The 26,068-nt window shown below is 40.8% G+C and overlaps 1 protein-coding gene across 15 annotated transcripts in view; it reads left to right on the top strand.

Moving 5' to 3' along the window:
• Window positions 1-25,392, top strand: part of GRIA4 (glutamate ionotropic receptor AMPA type subunit 4) — a 222,562-nt gene extending 197,170 nt beyond the window's left edge. The window contains exons 14-16 of one of the 15 annotated variants that reach the window (XR_005845305.2): window positions 8,794-8,908; window positions 15,635-15,749; window positions 17,904-18,038. Coding sequence is in view for 14 of the 15 variants with exons in the window: in NM_001113186.2 (NP_001106657.2) it covers window positions 15,635-15,749; window positions 17,904-18,038; window positions 24,261-24,425 (415 nt within the window). In the remaining variant the exon portion in view is untranslated. Of the gene's footprint in view, window positions 1-8,793; window positions 8,909-15,634; window positions 17,494-17,903; window positions 18,174-19,374; window positions 19,558-24,260 lie in introns of those variants that run through there. The other 14 variants (NM_001113186.2, NM_205214.3, XM_040660594.2 and 11 more) reach the window with 14 other exon arrangements.
• The last annotated feature ends 676 nt before the right edge of the window (window positions 25,393-26,068 follow it).

The raw sequence follows: 26,068 nt of genomic DNA, 5'->3' as shown, positions 1-26,068 counted from the left end.
ATAGCTCAGAGTTGAGATAAACTAGTGTTTCTGCATCTGCTCAACCAATATGAGGAGTTACCCTAGGGACAATTTTACTTGTTTATATTTACTGCATAAACCAGAGAAACAAGCTGAGTTGCCTCCCAGGTCAACTACTGTTGTTTTCACTCAAGCAAAGTATATATTTAATTGTTTGTGCCAAGAAACATTTGCATACTCTAATTGCAGTATCTCACTGCAAAACATCTTTTGATTTATATAAATATTTTAAGCTACAGTCATCAGAGCACTAGCTGGAGTAAATTGTCAGAACTTCTTTGAATTCAAAGTGGCTATGGCAATTTTTAGCAGCAGTGGGTCTCCCATTAATTGGATCTCCTGCTGATCCTCAAGGTGTCAGAGTTTGGTTCATATTTGTCTACAAAGCTAAGTTGCAGTAACTGAGCTGCATACTTAGGATATGCGTGGAAGCTGTAAATACTCAATGCCCCTGGAAATTAACCACCTTATTTGGATGTCTAAATAAAGAGCAATGTACTTATTTTAATCAGCTACAACTGGAGAGCGTTTGAACTCTGCTTTAAATTTCTAATCTCTAGAAAGGAAAAGCAATCAATATGCATTCTTTTAAAGATACTTAGTGTCTTTAGATTCTTAGTATTTGTAGAAAACTTTGAGGTAATCTTCTGGTAGAGGTGATTTAAATGTAATTTAACAGGTGATTTTTAAATAACATATAAATGATAATTTCTAATGCAGCCTGATGCCAAGGAAACACAGCTTGCCCATAAGTTTTCTGCAAGAGGTAGCTTTCTACAGGCCAGACAGATTGCTGGGGACTGCGGGACTGAAGAGACCCCCACTGTCCTGATGTATGCTTAGCCAGGCACTCACCTGAGATGGCAGGTCATGTCTCTGCTCTGAGAAGTATGTATACAGCAGTGGAGGATCTTGGCTGGAAAACCTGAGAGACTTAATGCAGTAGAACTAGTATCATTGTGAAAGCCCTCAACTTGAATACAAGTCATTCTGCATTTAATAGAAATGATGGGCGAGCTATCAGAGCAAGTACTAAGGACTTCATGTTGTTTGCACTAATAGATACACATGAAACTGTTTGGTGCTGTGCTTCATTTTATTCATTTAAATAGTATCTCAGCATGCAAACCTTCATCAGTGCTAGTACAAAAATTATTCCCATAAATTTTTGAATGTGTTTAAAAAAACATGATTTCAAAGTTGGTCCTTTGTCTTTAAAATTTCAGCTGTTTTTCTTGCAAAAATGCTCTTGCAGTTAGCTTCCTTTTTTAATATTTGCATTATTGATTGATCCTTCAGGCCTTCTGAGGATGGAATGATGTAAACTTTGGCTACATCTTCCTCATTAACAGAGTGCTTGTTTCATTCCTAATTTATTAAGCACATTCAGCCATCTCCATGCAGCTTTACACTTAATTTCTCTTGATGAATTGTCAAATACCCTTCAACTGTGCTGCATTTGTGTAGTATTATGATCTGCCATCAGCACTTTTCAAAACACAGTTAAAGTAAATAGTTCAGAAGACAGGGTGGGTTTTCCTTTTTTTGCTTGAAAAGGTTGCATTTTAATTTTTTCCCATTTAAAATGATCTGAACAGCTGACATAAACAGGCTGTACGAATGCGCCCTGTGTTTCACCAGATAGGCCTGCGCCAGGCCCTCAGCCGCAGTCAGGTAGTGCCAAATGAGGCATCTGGGGCCTCTTCTTCCCAACCACCTGGGCTGGGTGTAGTTCAGATAGTGAGGGAATAACTGTGCCTCACATTGCCAAAATAAGGTCACTGGTCTTCAGAAGGGAGTAACTGTGACACACAGTACAGAAATGCTGTCACTGGGCTTCACAGGGCATGCTCCGTCATGTCTTGACAGTGGGTCCCTCCAAGTCAGGAGGGCTGAGCAGCCTGGCTGTGTCAGCAGGGAGAAGAGCCTGAGTTTCTGGAGACACTTCAGCAGTTGCTAGCATATCTCCGCCTTCATTATGATATCCCTTTGATAAAGGAAAACCTTTATTTTGGTGAATTTCTCTTCCAGGTGTACCATCGCATCCATGGCTTTGCTTCCCATTGTGCAGCAGTCTCTTGGTCCACACTTCTAGCCACTACTTACATAGGAATGACAAATTAGTCAGGGATTTCACTGGAATGAAAAGCAACGCCTTGTATTTTGTCAGTTCATCCATATGTTCTATCTAGCCCATCTACTGTTCTTTAATAGTTTAAAATTCTGCTATTATTTGTTTGAAGTTTGCTGCACATTAAAAGAATCTAAGGTTAAAGACAGGTGGCATCCCTCAGCACTGTGTCACTACTAAGAAGCTGAGTGGTTTCTAAGATTTTCCAATCCCAGCAAGAAGGATTTGAGAAAAGCCTTTTATGTGGTCAGGGTCTGTGCTTCTGACTCAGTACGCTGCAGCACTGGGACCAGCAGTGCCAGAATGATACGGTGTGCAATGCATCTGAAGGTTATACAAAGATGGCCTGGTGTATGTAGAGTCTTCTCAGTGAGTCGTGTTGTTTTTACTCTTCCTGCTTGTTCATTATTTCAAGTGAACTCCCCAGAATAACGCTAAGCGGTGAAACAGCAGTGCCACCATCTGTGAAGGTAAAGGCAGAATTTCTCCAGGAGTCTGCCCAGCACTCAGGGAAGTATTTTGGCATCTAATGTAGCAGTTACACAGGATTTATGAGTCTAGGTTCAGGAAAGGAACTCAGGAAAATGTCAAACCTGTTTAAATAGCTAAGACATTTAAGTTTCCCAGGCAAAACTCTACTGGTTGCTTAAAAAATTGCTGTTAAATGCTCCCAGCAGAGATCCTGCCTTTGTTGTAATGAGTACCTGGGGACCTGTATGTGACTTTAGGCCATTTCTTATTCAAAAATGGGTATTCTGTGGCCTGACTTTGTGGACAAAGTCTGTTTGCTAAATGTGCTCAGGCCACGGCTGACTCTCCAAATGACTTCTGCAGGTGGTGTTGAGTAGTGCTAAGGGATGTGATTTCCAGCCATCCCATAACCACTGTGCTTCTGGGAACTGGGGGAGCAGCTGTGGCTGAGACCATGGATACTTGTTCAAGTCTAATCAGGCTGGAGAGATCCTTTTCTACCTTAGAAGAAGGTCTCAGAGCACAACATGTTCCTGTTGAAAAGGACTGTTGAAAACAGGCGTGGCCTTACCATGAAGGAGGCATTTCATGTGTTTGTTTCTGGTTCCTTCAGATGTCCAGTTGTGGTGCAGAATTAGATACTTCAAGCAGTGCGCTCGGCAGCATTTGGTGCCCTCTCCTGAGCTGTTCCCCCATGGCTGTCTCAGATGATCAGCAGTGCCCACTCCTGATTCAGGATGTGCAGTGATTGATAGGATAATAAGAAGATGAGGGGGAGATTTTTAACTAAAAGAGGGGAAACTTAGGTTAGATATTAGGAAGAAATTACTTACTCAGAGGGCAGTGAGGCACTGGTACAGGCTGCCCAGAGAAGCTTTGGATGCCCCATCCCTGCAGGTGTTCAAGACCATGCTGCATGGAATCCTAGACAACCTAATCTAGTGTGTGGCTGTCCAGCCCACACCAGGAAATCGAACTGAATGATCTTCCCACACAAGCCATCCTGTGCTTCTCTGCTGCTTGTTCTGGTCCCCAGCTCAGGTCTTTGCCTCATTCACTCATGGTGTAGGGACCTTTGTACGTCTGTATCAACCCCTTCTCCAGTTGAGCATGTAATTACTGGGTACCACAGTACTGTGTGCCGTAGTGTTTGCACATAATGCCTGCCTGACTGCTTTGTACAGACTGAAGTCCAACAGATGGGTTGTCTAATAACTGTTGTTGTGACCCAAACTCATTGGAAGTTTAAGCAAACCTCTCTGCCAGCTTCCCAGGGCTTTGGGAAAGCACCGTGCTGTCATTCTTTTGGGTAGCAGACAAGTTATCTCTGACCAGTTTCATAGATGTTATTTTGGAAAGGGCTGTGTAGGTGCTCTGTCACCTTCCCGTGCAGTTTTATCTTCTGGTAACTGTGAAAAGCATATCTGCAGGTGGCACAAGTGGGCTCTTCAAAACAAGTGACACTGATTAGCATTTTAAACAGCTTCTAACTATTTATTTATGAGGAGGTGGAAAGTGATTTTAATGGAGTGCGAATGATTCAATTCTCATCAAGTTTTTCATACTGTAAATCTGTAGGCAGCCTACAAAAAGCTGTGATCCATACATTGAAGTCATTGTCCGTGCACTCATGTAAAAGTGAAGTGAGGAATCACCATAATGCAGAGGGCTGCAGTTTGGGCTGAATTAGTGTGACATTTGCATACAAGGACTCTGCTTTCTTCTGCAAAATAGAAAATGTAGGATTGTGTAATGACAGCAAGGATTAAGAGTCACTTGTTAAAGCACTTGCAAGCTTTCTACTGTTAAACTCTTACTCTTGCAGAGCTTTCAATTCCTGTATTGATAACAAATAGTTCTTCAATGGCAGTTTTGCCTAAGTGTGGAATTGAGGATTCAGCCCTATTTTTTAATGATGAAAGAACATTTCTGCCACAGATAGTCAAGTCTCAAAATGCCTTCCACTGTGGCAGAATGAAACACTGTCCAGGAAGATCATGAGTGATCTAGCCTGGCTCTGAGGTCTCAGGTATATAATTTTCAACGTAGTCACCACTGCACTTACCAGGGTCTCAGTTGGATATGCGAGATACAGCATTGTTCTCTGTGTTTTGCTGACCAGAAGGGAATTGTTTCCACATATTGCAGTGGACCTGGAAAACAAAGCAACAGAGAAAGCAGTGTGAAACTAACCCGTTTTTACATGGCCTACTAGACATGATGAAGACAATAATATGTTACATTTATGAACAATACCGATAATTTCAGAACAATTATTGCAGCTAAATCCACATTTACGTCGTCATCCTTTTTATTTCCATTTCTCTATTGTGCTGTGAAAGTGTCTATGGATATGGCTAATAACCCAACTAAATAACCCTCTCATGAATGGGTTTCATTTATTTATCTATTATTCTAATATTACTATCAACCAGCTGCAGCTTCTCTAAAACACTGTGGAAAAATTTTCCTTCACAATTTTCAATGTTTTGAAAGATAAATTCAAACAGTTGACAAGCTCTCCCCCTCCAACACTGAAAATAAACATGAAAACTTATATTGTTATAAGATACGAATCTCATTTGTCCATTCACGCACATCCCTGATAAGATGACAAAGTATTTGGCTACCTTAAGAGAATTGTAGTTACTCCCACCATTTATCCACACATCATTGAATTTCTTCACTTTGACATTCAGGGCACTGGGCAGAAGTCTTTGCTAATTTGCCTGGAAGTTTTTTATTCATCTTTAAATAGCCATGTAAAAGGCCAAAGTAGACATTAACTTGAAAAGCTTGAAAAACTCTGAAGTCTAAAGTTATTTACAGTGCTGAAAAAAATTCGAAGGTTTCAAGCAACTCAAGATAATATAAAGATTGAATAAAAACTTTCATAAGTTTTATGAAAGCATGAGAACTTTCTCTAACCTGCTTTAGTGTTCTTACTTAAAAAAAAAAAAAAAAAAAAAAAGTAGCTTAGAGGAAATAAGATGAAGATGCTTTTACAGATAGACCGATATGACTGCCAGTCTGCTTTAAAACAGGACTGTGCTTACGTGACTCATGGAATGGAGCATTAGCGATGTTCTTTGAGATGCATTTCATCCTTTAGGGAGTGATCACTCCTGCCTGCATCTATAGCACTTTCAAGGCAGCTATTTATGTTATTGCTACCCAGCGTGACAATTAGACACAACAGCATTAAATTAGACCTTAGTCTGGTTTCCCTTGAAAGGAGCAGGAGTTTTGACACTGACTCTGTAGACAGCTCAAGCAATGTTATCGAAGCTATTTTCTGAATAAGTAGTGTTGATCCTCCTCAAAGAAACAGTGTTTCTAGGATAATTTTCATTTATGGCTAAGTCCTAAAACACTTTCAAAAGTGAAATTTACATTTAGTATATTAGAAAAGGGGCTATTAAGTGTCAGGGCTGACCACACTGCTATCTTTCTGAAGGGCAAAGAGGCAAAAAGCATAAGCTCTGAAACAAAAAGCTGAGCAGGAAAAATCTGTAGTAAATATAACTGGCTCAAAAGCAATTGATTCCAAGAACAAAAGGGACAAATGAACAACTTCATTCCAATTTTGTTATTTCTCCTCTCCCTCTGGAGTGCAAACCATAATTAGAGCTCTTATACAAAATCACATTTGTCAGCCGGGCTGCTAAATTCCCCTTAAAGCTTTATCCACAAAGAGCCCTCTGATGCCAGTCCCACAACAGCCTAGAGTTCTCATTTGCACTTTCAGGGGCAGACAGTTTCTTTATCTGTATGAAAATCTCTTATAAATGTAACCACAGTTATATTAGGTAAGGTCAGTTCTACACAAAGCTGCTTCCAGCCTTCCTGATCAGACAATGAAGACCTGTCTTGGTTCCAGCAAGAGCTGTATGAAAAGCTGTTACCAGGCAATGGATGTATGTCCTAAAGATGACACTGCTCCCAAAAGCAGGGTCAGTGATGCAAGGAATGCTCCACTCCATGAGCTGTGAAATACCATAGTCCATATATATATGCCAAGAATAACTCTCCTAATGAGGGAGATAAAAATTTCCGCTGTAACACCAGAAAGGACCTTCATGGACAAGAGACAAGCCATCTCCAGTGAGGGTGAATTACAATCTCTGTTGGCTTCTGGTGCCATAAGATCTACTGGATTCCTGTCACCAGAGGATCTCTCTTCCCCAACCTTTCTGCAAGAGCTCTGAAGGTGCTGTGTCCTCTCATAACTGATGAAAGGAAGATGTCATTAAGATACACTTATTTCTTGACAGGCAGATCTTGGCAGTTTTAAATAGCTTCTAAGAGGGAAACTCCATGTTTCTCAATTTCTCTTGTCCCCAAAGACCAGTAGTTAAGCTACCAGAACACCTACTTCTCTCCTATTAGAGATGTGTTGTGCCTCAAGGATATGATGCCATTGTTCCACATCTCTGCACATCCACAAGCAAGCCTGGGCAGACATGCATGAGAAGCAGTGCACGTCTGATAGGCATGGGAGCGCTACGGACATTTCAAAAAGAAACAGAGATGTTATTTATTTTAAATTATTGGATAGGAAGTCATACTCTTAAACAAGTGCAAAGTTTCCTCAGGAAATGTGTAAGTTCCTTGACAGATTAGTTGTCAACTGAGTTTAAAATGCCACACAGGGACTGTAACTCCTATATGAAATCTAGGTGCCTCACAGGGTTTGTACGGCCATCTCTGGTGTCTGCCCTCTGCCATCCAAACTCAGTGCTGTCTGGACACCAAAAGGAAAACCTCAAAGCATGGGCAGAAACAGCCCCATCCTAGGACCAGTCATGCCCTTCTTTTGCCTGAGTTTCCATGCGGTCCTGACAGCCTTAAGTTCATGCCATATAGAAGTGGTGCTTCTCATTAGCCTTCATGTTAGAGAGTACAAAACCTGGACAGACCCAAAGTGGTGCTTCTCTCACCTGGAGTAAGAGCACTAAACTCAAGATAGAAGGCACTGTGTCATGGAGCCCCTTTTGGCCTTTGTGCCTGTGCCACTGTGCTGCTAGTAATAGAGGAATCACATTCCATGCAGTGATAGAGCAGTGCATGCAGTCCCTTCAGGGAGAAGTCACCAGGACATCCTGAACACCCACTTGTGCTTTCGCACCTAGCTGAGCTCTGCTGACTTCCTAGTGTCTTGAGTTTCTGCCTAGCTGTCCTGTCTCCAAGCGTCTCCATGGAAGATGTCCTCCATCTCCACCTTCCTCCCCAACATCAGTGTTGAAGGAGTCAAGCTGCTCTCCCAGGGAAGAGGAAGTCCCTGGGACAAAGCTAGACCCAGAGTCTTGCATTTCAGCTAAGCCTCTACTGTGCAAAGACAATGGGACTGCTCTTTAACCTGCATGTTGAATGCACAGATGTCCTTGGAGCAGGAACTGAAACTTCAGAGAGACAATATTAAACACATTCAAATAGGAAACTTCCATGTTTCTCAACTTCTTGTCCCTGAAGAGCAGTAGTTAAGTTACCAGGACAAATACTTTCTCTCCCATTGGAGATGTATGGTGTCTCAAGAATGTGATGCCATTGTTCCCAGGCACTTTTCCCATCATTTCCTATTGCCTGCAGCCAGCATGCATGCTGCTAACTGGGTTTGGTTGCACCTCATCCATCTCACTGCTGCCTCTGGATCCACAAACCAGAGCTACGATCCCCAGTGCAATGTGCAATCACATTACTTACTTACTCTATGTCAAATCTGTAAGAGGTGTAGCAACAGACAGGGCCTAGCCTAAGCCAGCTGCGTCTGGCCTGTGTAGGACATGGGAATTAATTTTTCCCATCTAATTGAGAAATCAACCCAGGAACATACTAAGTAAATCTTCTAAATATAGATTCAAATAAATCTATGTAAATTGTTTGTAATTCCAGACAGAGTTTTATCATCACTATAGCAAAAACTCTTTTGGTTGGTTGATAGAATTTTCTTGTTAAAATTCAAGCCATTCTGAAAATCTTTTCTAGACAGGAAATACATTTTTCATATTTGAAGGTAACTACAATCATGTATGCTGCAAAGGGCTTTGAAATATGGAAATGAGAGGTTTATTTAGTGTGTGGATCAAGCTTATGAACAGCTTAAGTCCTCATTCCTTCTAACATCTTAACAGCTGTGCAGTTTCTTACAAAATATGTTTTATCGTTTCAAGAAATGCTGTTAACCTCGCAGTTTTAAAACTGAATGAACAAGGCCTCTTGGACAAATTGAAAAACAAATGGTGGTACGACAAAGGAGAATGTGGCAGCGGGGGAGGTGACTCCAAGGTTAGCCTCAATGTCACCAAAAGCGGGTAAACAGTATGTGAAGTAATTGGTGCATCTGCTGGGGTTTAACCTGAACCAAAATAGCTTCTCCACTATCACGGCACTGCCAGCACCTGCAGTTGAAACCGAGGTGTATGCAATTACTGTCAAAGCAAAAATATTTGCATTTGTTTAAGCATCCCAAAGGGAACTCTTAAAACACTCCCTGCTATGAGATCTATTGCCAGTTTTCAGAAATCTGCACCTTTTGAGATCATGATGAGCCTTTTCAGAGCTTTCTCTTGTGAACAAGCAGCTTGAAACCCTCGGGAACAAACACCAGCTAAGGTTTATTTTCCACTTACACTATGCTCCCCAAAATAATTTTCAGTGACAGTAAAGAAAAAGGGTGTAAATCAGTGTGACTGCCTCCTAGCAGGAATTTAGTGCAGGGCCCGCACTCACTCAGACTGGTACCAATTATGATTTTCTCATGAGTAGCTAAAGTGGGTGGGCAAATTTCAGCTGAAATATCTTTGCATGGGCAAGCAGAAATGCATAGTGGTTCCCTTGGCAGGATTCACTAGGCAGGAATTTCCCAGAATTTACAACCTTCTCTGCTGTGGCATTCACAGCCTTTTACCACTTCTACCAATTTTAGGGTAAGGTAATGACATCTTCTTATTCTTCCTTCCTTTCTAAATCTTCCACACGGCCAATGCCACTGCTTCATGGCCTTATCACAGCTTCCTTTTGGGCTGTGATGTGGTACTGTGAAACTGGAAGATGTGGTAGTAGAGAAGGATGATGATACTGAAAACGCCCCGTCAGTGCCAGGCAGCATGTAGTAATACTTATGTGCTTGTGTGTGAGCAATATATAAGAGAACACTGCACAGGGTAACGGTGCAGGCACAGAGTTAGTCAGACACAGATTATTAAATTTGACAGATTTGTCATATACAGTTTATGTAGCTTCATTTACAATTGCCTACATATATTTTTTCTTTCTATTTTCTCTCTAGTTCCCTTGCTCTTTCATGCTGTGTCCTGGCCTCAGGGACCATCCCTTGGGCTGCGCTGCGCTCACCCAGAACTGCTGTCCTAATCCTCTTCACTTTACCTTCAATCCTACTGCTCTACCTATTTTTTTCCCACTGCTCTGCTTGCCAGCAGTCACAGTTTCAAAAATGGTCTCTATTTTCTGTTCCAAAGTGTATAGGCATATTAGACTCAATAGCACTTATGTGCAAGTGGAGCAGACATGAGTGTCTTTTAAGAAGGCTGACATGTGAACCATGAATCTCCCATGTTGCTACTATGGTAAGCTCCACCCAACCCTGAATTTTTGCATTACTGGGAGTGGAGAAGGTATTTAATTTTTAAAAAATTCACAGGCAAGGAGTCTTATAATTTAAAGATCTCAATTTTCTTAAAAATAGACTCCTCACAAATCTACTGTGGTTGAAATATGAAGTAAAATTTAGGTAGTAAACCAAAAATTTTAACTTACTGGTGGCTTGAATCACAAAGCAGCACAAGGGGAGCAGCAGGGCTGAACCAGGGAATGTGTCTGCAAGATCCTGGAGGAGCACATTTGGTGAGATGGCAAGTAACAGAAGAAAAAAAAAAAGAAAAAGAAAAAAGACAAGACAGAGTGCAATTCATGAAGAAACTAGGAGGATCTGTGAGTGCAGGAGAGATGTAGGAATGCATTGTCAATGAAAAAAGGTGGGACTTCATGAAGGAGTAGAAAATAAAGTAGGCAAGACATTGCTAGCTAAGAATGAGGAACGTGATGGAGCTCAACCTGTGGTCCTAGGACTACAGACAGGAGCATTTGTGGTTTTTTTCCTATGCACAGAGGAAAGAGTAGCCAGACCTATGCCAAAGGACTGTATTTGTTGAGAGGAAGCCCAGTGATTTTGATCTACCATGTGCCTACAGCAGCCTTACACAGAAGGAATGGACACATCATGGAGATGAATACACATTACTCTGCTCTTCAAATTCTGCACTGCTGCAGCATCTGGTCTTCTTGTTTTTAAACTGCATCTACTATGACTTCCCAAACTGTTGGTTAGCCATTTACCATCTACAAAATTCATTTCCTTCTTCAGTGACAGTCTTTGTAGAATTTGGTCAATTAAGGTCAATAGACAGTTGTAGAATCTGGTCAATTAAGGTCAATAAGATCATTTCAGTTGAATTAATGGAGCTCTAAATATTTTAATTTTATATGCTATCAGATGACTGTTAGTGGAATAACAGGACACTGAACTCTGTTGCAAACTTGATAACTGCCAACAGGCCCTGAACCTACCCAATGCTGCTTTTCTGTTTGTGAATTTAGGAAGATCAAAGTCTGAGCTCTGTTAGCAGTTCTGGCCCAAATTTCAGAGCTTCCTATTGTAATGATGAAAAATAAGAACATTCTTCTTTTACTGAAAGCAGCAGAGCACCTAAATCTTAATTGGTCAGCCATGCTGTTATTTTCTGAGGTTGACTAAACCACATTGTAATACATAGGATTTCAGAAATCAGGGAGTTTCATGAGAGCTCTAAAGGTTTGTGTTACTCTGCAAACCAAGATTTCTCCTACTTCCACTCTGTGCTTTTAAAAGCCCATCTGTACCCTCTCCTCTCATTGTTCCCTTTAAGTAACAATATTCCAAAATTCAGAAAGAAGTTCATAGTGTGAACCACAATTTCCAGTTTCCCTCAGAAGACTGTGTTACCAGCTGGGTAGCTGGCGTTGCCTTTCCCCATGGCTTAGTGACCTCAGAAGAAAGTCATATTTGAGGGGAAGGCTGAGATCCGTCTGTCATTTGAGTGCTTCTGAAAATACTACTTCTGATCTCAGCTGCATGCCAGCATCAAATCCATTTGGTCCATGGAGAGCCATCTAAACTCAGTTTCTACCATTATATTCCAGAGTTTTTATAAATCTCTGGGTTGAACGAAGCTGTGCTGGTGAAGCTCTCCTTCTGTCTCTGTTGGCAGCCTCAGGAGAATGCAGCAGCTCTTGTTTTTCATTCAGCAGGTGAGGCTGACCTTTCTCTTAATTAATGGATCAGCCCTGAGTGGGTAATGGAAAAGTTCCTAAAGCATACTCATGATTGCTTTTTTTTTAAACAATCCGTCTCCTAAAATTCTGTACTGGTTTCAGAATCACTCAGCATTGTGATTTAAATGCTATAACTTCTCATTCATTGTCCTGTACACAAGGAGCTCAGAACTTCATTAATGTCACTTTGATTTTGCTGAAGTTGCTGGCACCAGATTCAGCCTTGGGCTCTTAACAGTCCTTCCAATAGTAAGTGATGGAAGTGATGGAGGACAGGATGGGAGGAACATCCAAGATGTGAAGATGCCAAGAGGGGCGACTGAGGACATGTTGAGAAGGTTGAAAACCACTGTTCCTGCTCTCAGGTCAGGCTGTGCCACCACTGTCTTCAGCATATGGAAGAGCATGGTCTCTGCTACATCACATAGCATTTTTACACTGTAGCTAAATGGAACAAACTTGTCTCCATATATAAATGTTTTTGTAGTTATCTTTTTTTTAATATTATCCTTCTGTGGGTTTGCACAGATGGATTCTACATATATAACAATAATATATAATAAGAGTGGTTCTCAGGAGCTACGCTCTGGAAAAACTACACTGACTTTCATTAATTCTGCCAGCTTACTTTAGTTAAAAATTTAGCCCAGCATTCATAATTCAAAAATTGCTAAACAAACTGAGAAAAAAAAAAAGTGTTGTCATTTTCTGCTGTAATATTGAGCATAGGAGACTGAACTTCATGGGAAATTTAATTCTAAATGCTGAATTTGTCCTCAGTATATGATTCAAGTTGATTGCTCTTGCTCATGTACAGTAGATCATAAAGATTCTTAATTTCTGCTCCTTTTAATCTCAGTGGGACTATTCAGCAACCAGTTGTGTGAGCACTATAGTAACACATTGTCGTGTACAACTGGCATGATCAAAATGATGCTTATTTGGAGAGGTTTTCAGAGAAGGAAAGATGTCTTAGATAGTCAACTTGCCCTGAAAGCCAAGGTGATGTGGGCATTCATCTCCCATGGCAGCTGCTGAAAATCTCCTACTAAAGTTTAAAACCAAGCAAAACAGCCTAAAATCCACCAGAAGTCACCACACTGGCAATCTCTTCCGGTGACTGCAAGCAGATATATATGCTGGTGTTCTGAAAACCATAAGCTGAAATTTTCATTTTCAAATCTGCAGCCACTCAGTTGGGCTTTACTTACTGGTTTGAGTGTGAACTTGTCCCATCATGCCTGGCTGATTTACGCTGGGATTCAGGAAGAGTTTCAGCAAAAATAGTGGAGAGGAGGAACATGGGCCTGGCCTCTGAGACATGACTGGCTGTGTTTCAGGGAAGACTAGGAATGAATTGCCTCATCTGTGCTCGCCATTGCATTCAGTTATTTATTGTTGATAGTACGGTGATTTTAAGTGTGAAATTGATTGCTCTTCCCAAAGGAAAACCTGAGAGACAGTGCAGAAAGGCTGGCATTAAAGGAATTACAATGGCAAAGAAAAAAATCCCTGCCTGTATCGGGTTATATATACCTGAACTGCGTGTGCTGGGCAAAAGAAATGTCTGGGAAACATCTGTCTTCTGACTTGTCTAAACTCTCTGCTGGTCTTGATAGCTCATACAGAGCCCCAGCTATTGCACCAGTTTAATCAGTTTAGTCTGCAGTAGCTTCACAAGCTTCTGATTGTCTGTGTAAGAACAGTACCTAGATGTCCCCAACCCTTGTCACAACCAGTGCTGTTACACAGCTGGGATTTGGGAGCACTGAAATGCGTCCCAGTGCCAGTGCATGGCAAGTCACAAATGAGGGCTATCCAGATAATATTAATTATTTCACACTTGTATTCAAAGCAAACAGAGGATCATATTGCCAGGCAACATGCCTGCATCTCAAGCTGCTGCCCGCTTCTTTCCCTCAGGGACTTGCACATCCCACTTTCAGCCTGCACAACCTGATGCCAAGGAACCTGAAGGCAAAATGTAAGTTCAAATACTGAAAAAAGATTGAGAAATCCATGCTACCAGCACCCCGTTCCATATGTGTGTGGGATTTGGAAAGTGGCTGAAGCATTTCCTTTCTTTAAGGAGATCACTCCAGAGTTCCTCGGGATTTTCTCACCCAGCTGTAGCTGTCAAAAGTTGTCATTTTGATGCGACACTGAGGCCTCCTCAATAGTAAATCTGGATGGTATGCTTCAACCTCCCTTAAAACTGGTAGATCAACCCATCTTTTTGTTTTAACTACAGAGAAGCCTGGACAGGCATAACTTTTGGTTGGAATGCTGAAGTGAGGTGAAGCTCACACTATATACAAATATATACAGAGAGCAACCAGAAAACATTGAAAGCCAGGATCCCTTAAGCTAATAGCTGCAAACAAGTTTCAGGAGCTCTTATGTGTAGATGAAATATATGTATGTTAATACATACACAAATATGTATAAACCGTTGGGACTTTCCAGTGAAACCAGTTATGGAGTGTAAGTAAAAGCCACTTTTCTCTTTGAAATATCTACTTTAGTCAACTCAGTTGCTCTGTCACAATTCATGTTTGCACTGCGTTGTCTATTCTGATTTTAAGTTTTGAATTCATGATTTGACATTTTAGCAGGGTACAGATTATGGTGCATTATGAGAGATTAATGGTACCACAGGAATCTGCTGGCACACACAAGATCAGTCTCTATGTCATCCATTATCACCAGCAGCCTATCTGTCACATGCTGCTTGTGTTTATCTGCCTCCTTCTCTTATATATATTGTATTTGCATGCACACCTGCACATAAATAGATAACTATATGCCTATCACGTTAAGAATTAAACAGTCGATGTTTCAAAGCAGAAAGTATGGAAAATAAGGCTTAATCATTTGATAGGTTTTGAGAAAATAAACTGCTACAACTACATGAAGCGGGGCATCGTCATAGCACTTTGAGGCTTTGAGGCATAAGATGAGGTTTCATCTTAATGTCGAATTCCATTGTGTCACCCACAGTAAATGCCTCAAGAAAGAAAAGACACCCCAAGCAGTAATTAATAATGAACCTGGGACCCCTCAAAGACTTTTTTGAATAAGTGAGATTGAATGAAAAGCCTTGAGATTGAAAAAAGTGTTGGAATAGAATATGGAAATGCAATCCTGGTAGTGGTGATCTCAGCAGAGGCACGGGGCAGTGGCAGTTGGCACTCAGAGAGAGGGCAGGGCCAGGCCAGGGGCTGCAGTGGCAGCCGGCAGGAGCTGCTCCTTCTCTTGCCAACTTCATTTTGAGGGCAGTAAATGAAATAGCTATGGCCAAGTCACATCACTAGTTTGTATGTGTGCAAACCACAAATGGATCTAAAGCAAGGAACACAATGTTTCTTAAGTCATATATACAAATGTATTGCATTATGTCTCTGGAGGCTATGTTGTTAATGTGTTTAAGCCAATAGTTTTGGGTTCACAGTAATTGCATACCATTTATTTACAAATCTTCCCCAGCAGTATGTGCCTGTTACCTAAAGCGATGGAGCAGGTCCCGGTCGTATGTCTGTCTCTAAACCTGGGCCAACAGTACATGACATAGCACCCACTGTGGCCTCTGCTCTGTCACTTTGCAATGCGATTCTATGTAGTTTTACTTGAATAACATAAAATAACATATATAATGTTATTTATGTTATTTTCCACGTGAAGAACTCCTGTAAACCTTGCCGTTTTGAAACTCAGTGAGGCAGGCGTCTTAGACAAGCTGAAAAACAAATGGTGGTACGATAAAGGTGAATGTGGACCCAAGGACTCTGGAAGTAAGGTCAGTCGCTGCAGTTCGGGACCTACTATCGTGTTCACAAAGCAGTAAAGGGAGTAATGAACAAAATTACTTAGAAGTAAAATAAGCAGCTGTAGACACTCACGGAGCGAATTGGCTTGGCCTCATCTTGATGGGGGTCATGGTTTAGTTTAAAGAAGCACTATTGCTATTTGAAGTATTCAGCAGTATAAATCACCCTAAACCACCTCATACCCTCCTGCCTTTTCTTCTCCATTGAAGAGTTATAAGGCAGGGTTGTTGTTGTTTTTTTTTGAGGGAGGCAGTTTGAGTTGTATTTTTCCATCCTGTGTATGGGGATGCTCTGTCCCCCTCTGCAGCCCAGGAGCTGTATGGCTTGGCTTCATCCATGTGTTCTCCTTTCAGAGCTGGCTGTCTTCCTGTTTTCAGACAGGAGGAAACACTAAGCTTTCCTTTGTTCTCTGTGCAGAGGATGGCTGTGCCTGGATCCTATTAGGGAGGTCTCCGGCTCCTTGAGGAATCAAGGTAGTCCTAATTTGAGCTTTGGAGTGAAAGTCTTCAGTAATTCACTGCCTTCTTTTGCTTTTTAAATTTACCCTAGTCCATTCCCAAAGTAATCCTTGCAGCTCTGGGGAGTGGAAACTGACATTTCCCCTGGGGACAAGCCCAGAAGCAGGCGTTTCTCTGGTGCACCACAGTCAGTGCCAGCTCTGTGTGCTGTCTTCATGATGCCCAGAGCTGGGAGGACAGCCTGAGGGCCATGACTGCTGGGTCCATGCCCTACACATTTTGCTTTTTCTTGCAAGTGTTTTGGAGAAAAGAGTGAAAACCATAAAGAGGATGGCAGGGCACCCATAGAGCATGGCTGAGAAAGCCTCAGTGCACTGTGTCCTTTAGATCAGATTCTTCCCAGCCTGCTCCCTGTTCCCAAGCACCGTGTTAACAGTTATCACCAGAGGAAATAAGTCACGTACAAGGCATTCAGAATCATCTTATCCAGCTAAAAAGAGACAAAGCAGAACCCCATCTGTACGACCAGAATACCTCTTTACATCTATGGGAATTGCTACTGTGCTGGTCTCCTGACTGCACAACTAATAGTGCCTCTTTAAATTAAACTCAAATACTGACAATAAGTTAATTTTTCATACAAATTATAATTGGAAGTTAAGTACTCTCCTTACTTTAGGTAAAGATTATATAGTCTGCATAAGAATATAGCTTTATAAGTATCTTAAGGCACACAATAATAGTATATGGGAGTCAATCCTGAGAGAGTTCCTTGAGAACTGTGCTATAAAATGCACGTGGATTTCAAATCATAGCATATGTGAATCATAACTAAGCAGTGAAGTATAGAGAAATGTAGAATAAATATTTACAACAGTAAGTCTGAAAAGGTGATTGTTTATCAAATGTTGTATATTTATAAATTTGATAGAGAATGTTGTGTAATAGTTTTCTAAATTACAAATACTGTGTAAGGTTTAATAAATCACTTGTTATAAAATTGTATAACTGCAGAGCCTTAGTAGTCCATGGGCATGTTCCAGATCTGTATCTAGAATAGAATGGAAACAAAATACAATAAGCAGCAAGAGGCAAATATATGATGATGTGTATGGCACAGTGTGCACTTTCAAGAAGTGTTTGTTCCAATAACTTAAGCCTCACTTGTTATTCTTACCTTTTAGCAGAAAGTCAGGCTGGATCTTTTAAATTAACAGCAATGCCTACTACAAGTGAAAATTGTCTTTTAGTGAAGATCAAACAGAATCTTGTTTAATGTAAATGGATTTCTGGATTCCAAAGCTTTTAAAGAGCTTTGTGTAAATGCAGTTTGATGCCAGTGTTAAAATGTGCCCTAACGAGGACTGGATGTGTCATTGTTAAATTCTCCAGCTAGTGGAAATAATCCTTGGCAATAAGTAAACAATGACATCCTGATATACTGGCAATAGATTTATGATACTTCTATGTTGACCAGGAAAAGTAGGTGCTTAAAATGCATTTTATAGATCCCAATAGGTAAAGTTTTGTGAGAGGCATGTAAACGATGGTCACTTAATTTCAGCTAAATGTTGTTGCTTATTTCTATTTCCGATGATTGAATGTGTAGCTTGTGCTGCAGGGGTCTGGATGCTGGAGTTAACTGTGTTGCTTCTGTTTCCCCAGGACAAGACGAGTGCCTTGAGTCTCAGCAACGTTGCTGGAGTCTTCTACATTCTGGTTGGAGGCTTGGGCTTGGCAATGCTGGTGGCTTTGATAGAGTTCTGTTACAAGTCCAGGGCAGAGGCGAAACGAATGAAGGTGGCAAAGAGTGCACAGACTTTTAACCCAACTTCCTCGCAGAATACCCAGAATTTAGCAACTTATAGAGAAGGTTACAACGTATATGGAACCGAAAGTATTAAAATTTAGGGGTAGGACTTAGGGCCTACTACAGTGAGTGGGTGATGCATCTTGTACTGCAGTGTTGTGACATGTCTGTCTAGTGGTGCTTGCTTCTGAACAGAGCTTTATATTTTGGAAAACTTCAGTGCAAAGTGGTTCAGTTTTTTTGGCTGCAGATGTACAGTATACTATTCTATGTTGCTAATAGACATCTGCATTACAAGAAATTTTTAACACAAAAATTACCTTTATAACAACCCAGTGTTATTCAATCTGTTGGGAGATGACAGCTATTTGAAATTGAGGTCCTAAAATACATATCCAGAGGGCCATTGTTTAATTACCTGATTGGCCAGTCTGTCCTCCTAAAGGTTGGCACTCTACTGGTGACAAATTGATGTAAGCTTTTATTCTCTGTTGGCCCTAACTGGATCTTCCTTACAATGAGGATTTAGGATAGGCAACATCACTGAACCATAGTTAACCTAATGGAAGACAAGGCACTGTTACAAGAAGTCTAAATGTTGTTTTACCTTCTCCTCCTCCTCACCACCCTTCCCCTTCACCCTCTCTTCGGTATGTGTTTTATGCTAATTGTGTGGCTTCCCTCCCCCCCACACCCCCCCAGTCTCCTGCTTCAGGTCAAGCTTTGTCCACCGTAATAACCACCAAAATTCACTAACCGCTGAACAGACTTGAACTACTGTCCTCAGCTTTCAGTAACATATGCCCTTTTCCTTGCTCAAGACTCAGAGTTTTCAGATGCTCATGCAGTGATTTCAGACTGAAATGCTGATAATTGCTGAGCTGCATCCTGAATAGTTCCCTTCAGAAAGCATGCAGGAGTAGTTTACTAATGCATTTGATCTCATCCATGCAGTGATTATCTTGCCAACTAATCATTAGTAAAATAGTCAAATCAGCTCCCTGACCTTTGGAAATGGCACGCAGCTTCTAAACATAACTCTTCCATAGCTTCCAAGCTGTTCTGGCTGCTTTGTAACAGGGGTGCTGCTAGGACGCTGCCATCTCATTGCTACCTTGAGCCCCCTTCCTTTGCACACAGCAATCTCTGTCTCTTCTAACAAACAGCGATATCCTCCTGAAATCACTGAGCTATCCCTGTGGAGGAAGTAACAGACTAAAATGAAGTGAAACGAGATGAATAGAAATGTTATGTTGCCACCTAGAAACAAACTCAGAGGAAACAACTGGAGATGCGATTATTATTCTTTATTTATTATTCATATAGCGCTGGAGTACACGGCGCTGTACTATAGGTGAAGTGTGCCAAGCACATAACAGGTCCCTGTCCCGAGGAGCATACAGGCTAAAGGCACAGCCGGTACAGTACCGAACCATACAGTACAGAGCAGACACAGAGTGAGCAGAGCATGGTGCTTGAGCATGGTAGCTGGAGCGCTGCAAGGAATAGGTGGGTTCTCGCGGTAAGGGGGGGCTTGGCATGCGCTGGCTGGGGAGTTTCCCAAACGTGTTGTGGTGCGGTTTTCTTTGGTTCCCTGTTGTATACAACTCCTGGCCCTGGGTACATGTGCATTGTCTTGGAACCTGATATCCTACTGTGCCTGATTTGTGCACAGCAAAGCATCAGTTTGCTGATGGATCACCCAGCTAAGCAGGTGTCATCATGGCTCCAGGGGTGCAGGTCAGTAGTCAGTACTGTGACAATATCCCCAAGCTCTCTGTAACAAAGGTCTTAAAAAGAAGTGGGGCCCTGGCACAGGCTGCCCGGAGATGCTGTGGATGCCCCACCCCTGGAGTTGTTCAAGGCCAGGTTGGAGGGAACCCTGGGCAACCTGATCTAGTGCTTGATTTAGCAATTGGCAACCCTGCCCATGGCAACTACATAGGAAGTGTATGGGCTTTAAGGCCCCTTCCAACCTAAGACATTCTTTGATTCCATGAAATAATCCCATGAACATAATTGTGAAAAAAAAAAAAATCCTTTCCCTAGAATTCTTTAGTGCCCATCACTGAGAGCATCCCTAGGCCAGTACAAAGAACAATGTGTGCACATGTCAAGAAGTTCCAATGATAAGTGTCCTTTTATAAGCAAATCTAGTCCATATTGACAACTAATTTCTTAAAGCCAGCATTTTATTTTATTGAAAATTCATCTTTGTGCCAGTGGTAACTTCTGATAACACTTTAAAAAACATTTCAGGGTGCAGGCATTTAAAATTAAAAAAAAAAAAAAAAGGAAATTGCTTTGGATTTTTGAGCAGATATTTATTCTCTATTAAGATTCCAGAAATTCTTCTTTCTCCTTATCTTGTTTGCTGTATCAGTTACTGGAGAAATGTTAGCACATTAACCTGACATAGAAAAGCTTATGCTTGTCGGAGGCAGCCTGCTGAGGTGAGGTCACACTCACCAGCAGTGCACTGCCACCCATGTGCCCTCTCCTGCCCACACTGCTAATAGACCTCTGCCAGCCCACAGCAGCACAGAGCCACAGTGCTGCACACATGTATTTCTGCAGATATATGCCTGCATTTAGCACCTCAAAACCTCGGATGTGTTCATTTATCCGAGGGGTAAAGGGATCATACTAGAACTAAAACTTGCTAATACGGAAAGATGCTTGGCTGTTCTAACCTGCATAAGTAACCAACATGCTTATTTTTAAGCTGACATCAAATGGTTTTAATTATTTATTTGTTAAACTGATAGAAAACAGCTTAAATAACCCACTTGGAAATTAACATTTATTACTATTTTTTTCTTCTAATTGAATCCAGTAAGAAACGCGTAGCCACAGGGAAATTCACCAGTCTGAGAGGAAGCAGAAAATGGAAGCGTAAGGCTACTATACAAATGTATGGTAAAGATGTTCAGAAGGGATGACAGACTACAGCATCTGCCCTTGGCAGGGAAGGAAGCATGCTCTGAAGTGGGAGCAATCCCTTCCCTTTCCCAGAGCAGCACTTTTCCATTTTCATTTATTTGTAAGCCAGTCAACCTGATAGTCTGGAAGCAATGCGGAGCCAACACCCTTCTCTTCAGCTGCTCAGAGAAAACCACTGCTGGGTTGGTCCCATCAAATCCATGAGTGACAAAGGGGCTGTCCCAGAGGCACCTTCCTAGCCACCACCACCGCCATGGTCCTCAGTTGGCCATGAGACTCACCAGCCAGCTCCCAGCTCCACTGCTTTTGCTTGTGCTCCCACCTTGTGCTGGTTATAACCGATCAAATTAACTACAAAATTTACATATATATATATAATATATATACATATATATATATAATATTTGTATGAAATTGCAAAATGAATGGCTAACAAGGCCAAATTGTAAAAGACAGCTCAGTAAATCTGCAAATCTGCAATGTACTTATCTTGACTTATATACTTCCAATTTCATATTCCATATAGTAAAAGTATTTGAAAGTTCATCTTCCATATCTGTGCAAAGACATTCCCAGGTGACCCAGGTGCTAGAGAAATCTAAACAACAAAGAAACCCAGCAACTGGGTACTTACACTACATAGAGTGAGGAGAGAAGCTTCCTACATTCCTATTTCCCGCTGGGAACAGGACAGTCAACATTTTCATGTGATTAAGTGAACAACTAGTTTAATCAAAACTAATGACATTAATATGAAAACTAACTACCTCTGAGTTTGAAACTAACGCTACTAACTGCGTACGCTTACTGAACAGTGACTTCCTAACATTCGTAGCAAATGCCAAGAGTTTTCCCTCTTATCCCAGCCTCTCCTGAAACCATTTTTAAAGCCAACCATAAATCTGAAATTGTAACAGCACAATCAAGCACAGTATTAGCTTGGCTCATTACCCGCAGCTTAGTTTGAAATAAAACGCAGACACATATCTGGTTAGTTTGCTTTATGGCACCTTCCTGAGTACAAGTTTGACCTGCTCCTGCTGGCTTTGTCGACTGTCTGGGTTGTTTCCTGCAGTGCTGCTGAGTTGTTGTTACCCTGTGCTGTGAGCAGAGAGGAGTTGCTGTACTGCAGCTTTTTCTGTTGTTCCATGGAAGGCTGCTAAGAAATTCTTTTTCTCATTTGCTTCTCTTTTTTCTTTTTTCTTTTTTTTTCTTTTTTTTTCTTTTTCTTTTTTTTCTGTAGATTCCTTTTTCAGTGTTTTTCTGTCCCAAGCATGTTGTCAATGGCCAGAAAGCTGCAGAGCTAGAAAAACATAAACTTTCGCATAGCTCACATATCCCCTGTCAACATGAGCTCTGATTTCCCAGTGGCAAAGGGATGGAGAGATGCTATACACAATGGCAATCTGCTGGGAAATTTACCAATCTGGAGTAGGCTGTCCTGTTTCCAGCCCAGTCTGCATTCTGATCTGATCTGGTCTCCCATCCCTCCCCAGAACTCAGCTAAAGACCTTTTTCTTGCCATTGACCAAAACACGTTCTGTGCATTTCTGCAGACAGACGATCCTCGATGCACATTTGCAACAGGACATGCACCATGTGGAGTTCCACCACATTGCACTGTATCTGTGCTTTGCAAATGTTGTTTTTTATTTGCTGCTGGGTGTAGCTGAAGTCTTTTGTATTCAGTAGAACTCTGTGTGGGCCCAGGTCCTCACTCACTTGTTACCTATTTCTCAATTTTTATATCTAGCTGTTGAATTAGGACAAGATCTGCTGGGTAACAGTCCCTGCCACAGAGTACTGCAGCAGCAGGGAGACTTTTCAAAGGATTACTTTTGGATATTGTGATTGATGGTTAACAAAGCCAAAGTTTTCAGCTTGAGGAGAATGCCATAACACCTTTTGTAAGCTGGGCCTTATCCTGAGATTTTTACAGCAATTGATTTGGGAAGTTCCAGTTATATGTATCCTACTGTGCCATAAGGGCAAAGAATTCTTCTTTGAAGGAGCTAGTAACAGCAATGCAATTTGAGGCGGGTGCATTTCTTAGAGGTGTGCCCAGAGAATGGGAGTTTTAAGGAATCTCCCTTATCTCAGCTTAGGATTTCATTGCTACCTTGGAAGGAGAAACTGGGCTCAGAGGGACAAAGCTCTAAATGCACAGATCAGTAACAAGGCAAATAAAATGATTTTATGTTTGTCATCCCTTTGCTCCTATGTGAATGCACTCTCCTGCATCCCACTCTTTCCAATCAGTATTCCAGACTGCATCCCTGCATATCAGTTACAAGAGTTAGTTGCATAGAGTATGGCTTCTGTTGGCTAGAAATGAGAATTACCCACTAATTATTATCTTAACACAGTAACTTTGAAATCTGTTTCAATACAATGTAGTTTGGATGCCTGCTGTGCCAGGTGCACAAGAGAGCCCTATTAGATTAGATTCCTTATTTTTGGATGGCTGAAGTTAAATGGAATAACTATAAATGTTTTTTCTTCTGTCTGAGGCAATCAGTCTCTAAACAAGATATTTTGTTTGACTTATCTGAAGGTAATGATTTTGAGGTAGCAGGACTTTAAATCCTCTTGTGGAAAATTTATTCCTAATGTAGAAAACTATAGAAAATGTGTTTTCTCTCAGTGAACTGTATTTCCTTTGGAAGTTTTTACCTTCCCTGATTACAGCAAAATGCATATACGAAAAGAGATTTGTGAATGGATGCATTATGAGTAGAAGTAATAATTTCTTTAAATTTGATCCATGGAATTATCACAAAGATAACTGAAAGAGCTATACCGATTTATAAGCAATTTTCAGTAGGTTTTCTTTTTTTTTTTTTTTTTTACCTTGAAATACCTTGTTGAAGGTCTCAGTCTACAAATACTCGTGCATGACTATTCAAAGGTGCTAATACTTTCAGGTTCATGAAAGTTCTTGACTCTCATTTCACAATATATGAATGTAGTTTGAAGTACTTTACATGAAAGTATTCCTTCTTCTGTTAATTTCCTGATCAAATTTGGAATTTATATTTAAATGGATAATGATTTATTGTAATAAAATTTACCTTCAGAATTTTGAGCCTTTTCCCCCTAGTATGCTATGTATTTTATATATATGATTATTATTAACTATAATGTTAAAATGAAAAAAAAAATGCAGATGTCTACAATTTAATATTTTGGTGTTTGCTGTGTTCTGGTTTCTTGAAGGGCAGAACCTTTCTAACACATTTTTTTCTCTTCTCCTTTATTTTTGATCATAGCTTACCTTTTCTGAAGCCATACGAAACAAAGCCAGATTATCCATCACAGGGAGTGTGGGTGAAAATGGCCGCGTATTGACTCCCGACTGCCCGAAGGCTGTGCATTCCGGAACTGCAATTAGACAAAGTTCAGGATTGGCTGTAATTGCATCGGACCTACCATAAAAACCAAAAAAATAATCGAGTGCCTTAATTAAACTGTGTTGGTGACTGATGGGAACACAGCACAGACTGTAACGACATGGGAGTGTCATTGATGAACTAATAATTTGGCTGAGAAAGGGAAGTACGTCCAAATGCGCCAGTCATCATCAGCAACAATGTGTGCATGAGCTCAGCTCGGAAACCCAAACTCAGATTTTATATCAGGAAAATTCATAATTTAGTTTTGTTGGGGGAGGGGGCTGGGAAGGGTGTATTAACAGCAACAAATTTCACTTGAGTGGACTAAAAACTAATAAGACTTTCCAATTTAGCGCATTAAACTGTGAAGAACATGCTCAGAAAAGACAACATTTCAGTCTTTGTCTTGACAAAGAGAGAAAAATAGCTATAGAAGTCAATGAACATGCTAACCTGTGTCTCCAGAACATCAATATATACAATGGAAGAATATTCAGCTGTTCAGCTGTAGAAATGAATCACTAAACTGTGATAAGAAAATAATAAATATGTAAATCCTGTGAAAAAAATAAAGAAATTATTTACATTTTCTTTGAAAAAAGAGGAATATTGAAACGTGCTTGCTTTTTAACTGATGTAAATTCGGTAGAGGACAACACAATTCTTTTTTCTAACCATCTTAGGGAACAATTCATTGCAATAATTGATATAAAATGCCATCACTGTAATAAAATTCAGAGACTTTTTTTTTATAAAAGTTGTTGGTCATCCTCTTGTTTGCTGTTACCTTCATTCTGTTCCATCATTCCGTGTTCCACAGATTTGCATCTGTCTAATACAAGAAAGAAAATGAAAAAATGTTTAGAATACATCATCAGTCTGCAGTGTAGAATCAAAAGAGACTACGGGTCACTCATGTTACAGATATTATTTATAATCTCGTTCTGTGTAAGAAACTGTGGTTTTTGTACCCACCAAAAAGAATAAAACAACAAACGTTCTTATAATATCGCCAGAGCTTGAGTTGTTTTCTGATCGTTAGGGATAAGTAGGGGTGTCACCTGGGAAATTGAACAGGGTGGTTCATTAATTACTTCAGGATGCAGGACCTTATCTAGTATGTTCTGAGCGCGTGTCTGTGAAGTACTCCGAAGCCCTTAGAGAGATAGGACTCTAAAATATCAGAGTATTGCAATGTTTATTCACTAGGTATTTTAGTAGTAGTCACTGAAACTGATAGGTTACAGAAACATTCAGTGATGGTGTTTGTTCTCTGGGGAGTTCAAAGGATGCCATACTAGGGAGCAGGGAAGTAATCTTTCAAACTGACTTGGTACATAGATTTTTCTCAGTGTCCAGAAACCTCAGCCTTCATAATCCATCCTGCCAGTGACACCAGGGAAAGGCTACTAGGCACCATTCAGTGTAAAATTCAGTGTGTATGAGAGCAGGCACATCCATCACTCCCTTCATGTGATGGCCATTCCCCTTGGCCATGCTAGACACTGTGGTGGTCTACAGATCCAGTCTTAGCACCAGTGCAGCATTTCCATGTCAGAGTCCAGACTGCAGATCAGATCAGACTTGGATTAATCACAACTTCCAATGCCCACAAGTAGTCATGTTCAGATAGCTTCAATTTTCCCAGCCTCTGTTGCTGGTTCTCCTCTTGGGTCCCAGGCCTT

This window comes from Gallus gallus, chromosome 1 (genome assembly GCF_016699485.2).
Source record: "Gallus gallus isolate bGalGal1 chromosome 1, bGalGal1.mat.broiler.GRCg7b, whole genome shotgun sequence".
NCBI lineage: Eukaryota > Metazoa > Chordata > Aves > Galliformes > Phasianidae > Gallus > Gallus gallus.
This window is presented reverse-complemented; position numbering and strand designations above follow the sequence as displayed.